Raw genomic sequence first — 9153 nt, 5'->3', positions numbered from 1 at the left:
GAAAAGATGATGACAAAAAGTGAATATGTTCATCCACAGCGTCCCCGTCAATCTATCTCAGGATCAATACAGAAGAGGTAAATTACGGACAGTTACTGACCTTTGGAATAATGACTAACACATAAAGGAGATATTTATCTCGACTTTGCCAAGATTCGAATGTAAGAGAGATCATAATTAATTATGATAAAATTATGATCGTAGTCCATGATTCTATTGTAATTATAAATAATTCATATTCTATTGAAATTATTAATAATTCATCATCTAGTTAACTTTTTTATGGATTATTTATCATCTGGTTAACTTTTGTATGGACGGGAAGATTTTGCTTAGTGTTGGACGATGCTAAATCCTTAATCATTTACCAAATCAGGCCCATCCAATTTTTTTTTCTTTTTACAAAATCATCCCTATTTATATCTCCTTACTAAACACTCCTTCACTATTAGTTCTTATCAAATCACTTCTAGAGCATATTATTTTCCTAATTTACTCTCAATCTTCAAGTTACCCCAAATTTAAGCTTGTCGAAGGAAAGAAGAGACGAGACCATATATGAAAGGGAGAACCTTCGACAAGACCGATCTATTCAATCAACTAAACTAAGAACCAAAAGTTAAGTTCATTGACATTAGAATGGAGCAAGAAACTAGTCGACAAGCATTGAGAACATCAATCAACAAAACAATTTAGCATTAGCAAAGCAAACAAACATTGCCAATGCATCGATATTAAATAAAGCATTGTTAAACATCTCTTTACTAAACAAAACAAAAGGCAAAAGAAGTAGATCTCATTTATACCATACTTCTTAAAACATTAGGGATGGATAGATTCAAGAGAAACCTTGAGTTTTACTTGAGCAAATCTTAAGAGGGGTAACCCGGAATACAACCTATACTATTCCAAGATATCATTTTTCTTCGGTCTCTTCCCCTCACAGATCTCGTGAGTATCATTCCACTGATCGGCGTGCACAATCCAACATCCATCACAGAGGTGCTCTTTCTTTTCGCATCGTGTTTATCGAAGTGAAAATCAAACAGCATAGCTAGGCACCGAATTTGATGTGCGAGGATGAAATTCTCGTTATTAAGCGGTAGAACGCGAAGGATATGAAGATTAAGCTGCATGAGTCATTTACATTTGGGGATTATTGGACACGACTAATATATGAACAATAGGATCAAAATAAACACTCCAAAGCCAAAGCCAAAGCCAAAGCCCCATACCTCGGCTTCCATGGCACGAAGAACATTGTACCATTCCGAACGACCTGAGTCGATGCTCAAACTGAAAATTGGAGGTCTTAGAGGGTATTCTATGCTGATCTTGACCTGTCGAAATGTCAAAAATCAGTTAAGAAATTAGCAAAACAGTAGCGCACAAAAATCATTTACCTTAGTATTCAACTTTACGACACTGTCTTTTCCATGATTTCTACCAAGAATAAAATCAAATTCTTTTGCAGCAGAGTCTTCCCATGGATTGCTAACCACAGATGATGCATTTTCATTCACATGATTGCTGTATGCTTGCTCCTCTGCTTCACTATCACTATCCAGTACAAGTTCCAACTCATCTTCGTATTTCGAAAAACTTCGAGTTTTGATCATACTCACAGGCGTGACATTTTTTGACATCAAAGCCAAGCTTCTGGATCGATCAACAAGCTGCAATGGTTCACTCGATAAGGAGACTGGAGCATCAACTGGCATTGTTGCGACAGGTAATGCAGTTGGAAGTTCCCCATCTTCTCTTGCATTTTCTACCTCCCATGACATAACTGATCTCCGGTCCATGTCAAGATCAACATTGTTTGTAGCTTGGCCTGCTATAGAAGTTGAGAAAGATGAGTCAGGAATGAGCCCAGCCGGCGACCATTTTTGCAAGGTACACACAGGAGTATGCGAGGCCCATGGAACATTATCATAAATTAGCAAAGGCCACTTGAGCTTTGCCAAGGAATTGAGCTGCTCCCTGTAAACCAAATCAAATCCAAACCTAAAAAACATGTGCTAACAACCACGTGTCTTTAAGTTTGATGAAATAACAAATCAATGCAGCTTCAGATAACAATCAATATTCAGCAGAAACAAAACTCTTAAGTGAATACCATGTGCAGTCATAAGCAATCGATTATTTTGAAATACTTTCCTGATAAATGCTTTCTGCACTGCACAAAGTTCATTGGAAAGATGCTTGTCAACTAAAATAGGATTAACTAGTAAGTCATACATAGTAGTTACTGTCTCAGATAATTCATAATTTGATAAACATTCAGGAATTCCAAAAGTTCATGGATCATTGACTCACACAAGAGCCATCTGAGCCTTCTTCCTTGAACGAATTCTCTGCAAAATGGTCTGAACACGATTCTGGCGGCGATATAATGCAAGCCCAGAGCTAAAATCTGATACGTTGATGAGCCCAGCATTTAAATGATCGCCATTCACATTGATGGGAGGGACCTCAGGCAAAAAGTCAATTCCAGCTAAATGTTGTGCCCACTTGTATGGATAAGATGTTCCCTTTTCACCAAAGGCCAAAGAATCTCCTGAATAAAGCTTAGACATCTGAAAAATTGAAATGTATAAGATCAACAAAAAAAATTTAAATACTATATAACAAATCACAAATTTTGATTGTAGTGACTCCAGATTTGAGCTCAAGTCGACCATGACAGGTAGCCCCTAAATTATTTACAAACTAATTATCACAACATAAGTGTTATGCAAGTTAATGTAGGATACCAATTACCAGAGTGCCTATATTAAAACATGAAATGAACATACTCACATATAAAATTATTAGAATATGATATTAAATATGATAGGAAAAGAAAATGATATACCTGGTGAGGAAGATCCAAGCCAGTATCATCAGGAAATAAGTTACATAAGATATTGCTGTCTGATTTTTCATCTGTATCCTCAAACCCGACACAAACAACATTTAATTTTACCAAGTACTCAAACTTCAAAGTGATTAGTCTACTTGGTTTTGCCCCGGTATATTCATCATCGTAAACATGAAGAACGATTTTGAGTGGATGAAGTTGGCAGATTCCTGCCTGTTCAACACTATCCTTCACCACATTCTTCTTTGGCCTCTTTCGTCTTCTTTGGACATCTTCATCATCATCAGGTGCATCATCCTCCAACTTGGCATTGTCAAGATTTGATAATGAACCTGTCATTATAATTTCCTCCAATCAATCTTCTATAGACAAAACTATGTTACCATAAATTAAGCAAATATCAAAACATCAATGGACATTTTGCATTCTTATTTATTGACTCCAATCTTTCTACATACCAAGCTACTCACTATAAATTAAGAAAATATCAAAAGATCAATGGACATTTTGCAGTCTTTCATTTAACAACTAACTGCTAGTCCAACACAATGTATGCACTTGTAAACAAGAAATACTAAAGTTAACTTTTATGATTTATTTCAGCAACAAGCTTAATTAAGGGCCATTAGCATACTGACCAAGCTAATTAAACTAAGAATATCAAAATCAAACACACATACACACATATATTATCCAGCAAGATATCAATCAGCTGTTTTGCCTGCAGTCATAAACTGACTCAATTACTCAAGATAGAAAAGAGGTATCAACTCCTGCTGTCCCTGCATAGATATATCTTAAAATATTTTAAACCTCTTAAATATTAGGCAAAGGAATGATCAAGTTATTAACTACTCAATAATTTGAGGTCTTTATGTACGGAATAATCAAAGGGCAAATATATAAACCCTCCTTAGCAAGTGAACACTATTAATATCCCAAATCAGACAAAAAAATTGTAACGAAGTTAGTAGCTATTCTGCAGAATTGAGTTTGAACAACCATGTATCTATCAAAAACTTGTTATCTTTCAAGCCTATGCAAAGAGGAAGGCAGAAGATTCTACCTAGAAACTTGTTGACTCCAAATGGTCAAGAACAGGTAAATAAAATCTACCACGTAATTAAAAAATAAACAATATTATGACAATTCTACAAATACAAGTGTGAAAAGGAATCGGATAATTCAGGAGGAAATATATTCAATGTTTTTTCTCAGTTACCATTTTCCTTATTTACTTGTTGCAGAGCAAAGGTTTGAGCATCCTTCACACTCCCCAAAATGTCCATTTCAATCTTCTCTCCAAATGCTTCTTTCTGTGCCAAAAGTTGTGAGTACACTATATAAAGAGGTGGTGGAAGAAATTCTGCTGCATGAAGCTGCTTCAATTTCTTGGTATGGGAAATCCCCAGGTGTTGTTGCACTGGTAAAGATGCTTTCTTCAGAGATTTCAAATGTGATGGTAGACTTGATAGAAACTTCTTTCTACCAGATATGGCATCAAGAAGACTTGCTTTATGCTGTTCCAGTTTCTCATGAAGCTTGCAAAGCTCCTTTCTCTGATGATATGATAATACAAGAAATAAAATCATAAGTTTGGAATGGAAAAAGACAGGTATTAGCAGTATTCTCAAAATCCAATGTACTCAATCACTTAAAAATTCAACATCCATAATAGTACATCAGCAATAATCACTTTCGATTGATATAGAGAATATAAGGTGGACAACTGGAAGAGGGTACAAGAATAAGATGCCTCGATGAAATGTATGACAACTCAAAAGAGAAAGTTGCCTGAGAAGACTATGCAGCTGACAAGTAACCATGGTCTAAATGAATCTGAAAATTAATCAGTTGTTTTCAACTATATACTTCTCGAAAGGATGGTATATTTTAATTATAAATGCCAAGCAAAGAAATATTTGTAAATTAAAGGGTCAACAATTACCAAGTAAATTTCCACCAAATTTTGGGAAATTGAAATTTACATATAATGGAGAATAAAGGAGCTGAAGAATAAGTTATCCTTCCCTCGATGATAAGCTTCCCATAAAAGGAGAAGCAAATTTCTGTTCTCCATATCCCTTCAAACTACTAATATAAACGAAACCAGAGAGAGTAAGCTGCTATCAAATACCAAATTTGTTTAATCTCAGCTTCCATTATCAACAGTGATTCCTTTTGATCCCCCAATGAATCCGTCTACAGAAAAATGTTTACAACTACCAAATGCATGGATTTTAACGATAGAATCAAACCAAACTTCCATCTGCAGGGCTCTATGTGACAGAAACTATCGTCGTTGAATCAACAATTCAACAGAAATACAACTAAGTCAGGTACCTGAAATAGCTCAAAGTTGAGCCTCTTCAACATCAAATCATGCGCCACGTCGTCAGCCATAGCCTTCCCCTTGATTTCCTCCGGCGCGCTACTGAAGAATTCTTCTTCAGGCACGAGCTCAATATCAGGATACTTGGACCGGAAATCTTTGCAAGCCTTGATAGCCTTCAGGTAGTGGTTCTTCTCATACAGGAGGTTGTGAAGCTGCAGCGTGGTGGTATCCACCGGGCCCTTCGCAGCCTCCGTCTCCGCCTTGATGCAGTCCTCCTCCACCAAAATCGACCGATTGACCTACAAAACAGTCGAAGAAAAAGAAAGTTAGGGTTCCACTAAACCCCCTAGGATCAAAGTAGGAAAAAATTGAAACTTTCACCGATAGGGACCTTTCGTAGGGTGATGAAGTGGAGGGACATCTGGGTGATGAGCTCGCGGAGCTCAGATTTGGAACTCCCTTCCTCCTTGATGAACAGCATCTTGGACGCCACAGCCTCCATCTCCATCCTCGTATCCTCGAGGAGTTGATGAGCAGTGGGTCTCGCGACTTCGATCGCCTCCATCGCCTCCTCCGCTTCACTCTCCCAGCCGCCGGCGACTCACCTCTTCGGGCTACTCTATCGCGGAAGAAAGAACAAGGGCAGATGCACCTGATAACCACGTGCTAAGGGGCATACATAGGTTTTGGAAATAGTATCTAATTAGTAAATCAAACATAATATTTCCATTTTAGTAATTCTATGCACGAATTGTATTTTTATTATTATTTTTTTTTAAGTTTTAGTACATTATTTATTTATAAAATTTTATTAAATGATTTTGAATGTTAAGAAGGGTCACAAGATTTTTCTTTTTTTAATACAATGGAAATTTTGATTAGGTATGCTTTAAGAAGTTTATCAGGATAACAGAAGGTGATGTCACTGATGTGAAGAATTTTAAGTTATTTAAAGGAAGATAAATTATAAAATCAGTTTTAAGAAATTTATCAGAAGAATAATTAGGAGAACTTATATTTTTAAAATATATTTTCTTATTTATTCTTATCAAAATGATGTGGAAGGAGAGTTCATCAACTTTTCATTGGATTTGGCTAGAGAGCTCCATCTCCTAAATCATACCGTGTCCAAGATGGTACAATATATCAATCAATCTTCGCACAAACAAAAATTTCTCAAATAGAGATAGATCACCTCTTCCATCCGCAGGGCTCTATGTGACAGAAACTATCGTTGAATCAACAATTTAACGGAAGTTAAAGATTGAGTAGATATATTTGCATTCATGATTTATTAATTATGGATATCATTATGGGATATTTGTGACTGGTGGGATTTTCGATAGTAAAATGAGTGTCCTATATCTTAATTTTGTATGTTATCTATGATGCTCATGCTCTATAAATGTTCAGATTCTATATGTTTGCCCCTCTTTCGGTCGATAAAGCTAGCTCGGGAAACAATACAATTATAAAATAATCATAAACTTAAAGCAACTAGCATATAGAAAGAAAATTATATTATGATATCTTAGAATATATGAATATATGGTTCATAAATTTTTTATATATATATTTTTTTTATCTTTTGTATATATTAATTTTTTTATCTTTATCTCTTTATGATTTATATAAATACACGTTGTATCATTATTCTTGAATATAAAAAACATATCCTTTCAATACCTTTTACATGGTATCAGAGCCTCAGGCCTACGCCACAATTCCTAACTCTAGCCACGCCTAGCCGTCGTCGCCATAGTCTACCCTCTCTCTCTCTCAAGCTAAAGCTCCTATGGCTGTACCTGCAACCATCCCGATTTCCTTCAATGTTGCTACTCATACGCCTTTGAAGTTGACTTCATCCAATTATCTCTCATGACGTCTATAGTTCATGACCCTACTCATTGGTTATGATCTGCTTAGCTTTGTTGATGGTTCTCACCCCTGTCCAGACAAACTACATATTGTCGACGGTGCTCAGACTCCTAATCTTGCATATCATGCTTGGATCCAAGATCAACTCGTACTAAATGTTATTATTGGATCTCTTTCTCCATCCTTAATTATATTCATTGCTACTGCTCGCACATCTCATGATGTTGGAACACTCTTGCTCTCACTTATGGCACACCCTCCCTTGGTCATAACACAACTTCGCAATCTAGTCAAAGGCTCTCAATCTATCACTGAATTTATGCAGTTTATCAAATCCAAGTCTGATGAACTGGCGCTCATGAATTCCACTCTTGGCATTGAAGACCTCACCATCAAAATCCTTCATGGTCTTGATGATGACTATAAGGAACTCGCACATGTCATTTGAGCTGGGGACATTGCAATCTCTTTTGAAGAACTCCATGAGAAGCTCCTCAATAATAAAGCTCATCTTGCTACTTGTAAGGATATGCAAATCACTCTTCCAGCAACTACTCACCCTGTTTCTTATCTGCTGTCTCCTCACGTCAATCGCATTATCCACCTGTCATGACTGATCCATCCAACGGTGCTCATCCCATTGGTCCATGGTCCTCCTGACCACGCCAGCAGCTACCCTCTCCAACGCAGGGTCAGCATGTCTCATGTGTAGGTTGCTACTCGGAAAACCTAGAGGTTCCACTGTACAAAAATTTTGTACAAAGATCTGAACCTTTTCCTAGCTACCATGTGTTCTTTTAAATTAAATTTTGGATCGCCTGCGGAACTTAACACGTTTGATCCAAAACTTAATTTATTTGTTCTTTTAGGTTTTGACTTGGATCTCCTGCGGAACTTAACACGTTCGACCCAAGTCACCTTAAGTTATTAATTCCATTAAATATTAATTTCCATAATTGGTTCCCAGTACTGACGTGGCGAGGCACATGGCCTTCTTGGATATGGGAGCAACCACCACCGACTAGACAAAACTTCTTATAGAAAGCTAATATTTAATTTCCTAAAATAACTTTAGGTTAACCGAAAAGAACAATCAAATCACAAGGAAAAATAAAACAAAAGAACACAACATCGAAAAACATATTCGAAATACTAGAATCGTAAGCCTCTTGTATTTGGTATTATTTCCAAAAATAACTAGTATGATGCGGAAAGAAAAATTACTAGTTATACCTTTTAGAAAGACCTCTTGATCTTCTACCGTATTCCTCTTCTAACCTCGGACGTTGTGTGGGCAACGATCTTCCGAGATGAGAAACCACCAACCACCTTCTTCTCCTCCTAGCTAGGTTCGGCCACAAAAGAAGCTTAACCAAGGATGAAGAATTAAACACCAACCAAGCTCCAAGAGATGCTAGCTTTCTCTCCTTCTTCTTCTTCTCCAAGTAGTATCCGGCCACCACAAGAACTCCAAGAGGGATGAAGTATTCGGCCACCACAAGAGGAAGAGAGGGAGAAGATGATGGTCGGCCACGACACCAAGGAAAAGAGGGAGAGAAAATAATAGAGGTTATCTCATGAAGGCACTCTCACCCCTTCTTTTATATTCCTTGGCCTAGGCAAATTAGGAAATTTAATTACAATAAAATTTTCTTAATTTCCTTGACATGATTTAATTGAGAAAAATAAAATAAAATTTCCCCAATTAAACTATATTGGTCGGCCACATCAAAAAGAAATAAATTAGACAAGTTTTAATCAACAAATTAAAACTTCCTAATTTGTTTCCGGAAATTTTAAAATTAAAATTTCTCTTCAAAAATCTCTTCATGGTTGATAAAAAGAAATTTCCATAATTTTAATTTTACAACATGTGAATAATTCTTAAAGAGAAAATAAAATATCTCACCAATCTACAAATAAGGAAAGAGATCCAATCTCTTTCTTTAATCTTTTGTAGATCTTTTACAAGAGAGATATTTTAATTTTAATTCTCGTTAATAAATTATATCTTCCACATAATAAAAATTAAAATTAAAATTAAAATCCTTTTTAATTTAATTATGGTCGGCCCTAC

General features: G+C 36.1%; 1 protein-coding gene across 1 annotated transcript; it reads right to left on the bottom strand.

The window, feature by feature from the left end:
- Positions 1-679: 679 nt before the first annotated feature.
- On the bottom strand, positions 680-5867 carry LOC121986258 (THO complex subunit 5A-like). Its single transcript, XM_042540125.1, has 8 exons — positions 5590-5867; positions 5207-5497; positions 4086-4422; positions 2858-3195; positions 2320-2579; positions 1404-1983; positions 1236-1340; positions 680-1130 (listed from the first exon to the last, which is right to left on the bottom strand). Exons 1-8 carry the CDS (start codon positions 5761-5763, stop codon positions 873-875), a joined length of 2343 nt encoding a protein of 780 aa, XP_042396059.1. The 5' UTR covers positions 5764-5867; the 3' UTR covers positions 680-872.
- Positions 5868-9153: the final 3286 nt, after the last annotated feature.

This window comes from Zingiber officinale, chromosome 5B (genome assembly GCF_018446385.1).
Source record: "Zingiber officinale cultivar Zhangliang chromosome 5B, Zo_v1.1, whole genome shotgun sequence".
In the NCBI taxonomy this organism is placed as follows: Eukaryota; Viridiplantae; Streptophyta; class Magnoliopsida; order Zingiberales; family Zingiberaceae; genus Zingiber; species Zingiber officinale.
Note: the sequence above shows the minus strand (reverse complement) of the source record. Positions and strands in the feature narration are given on the sequence as shown.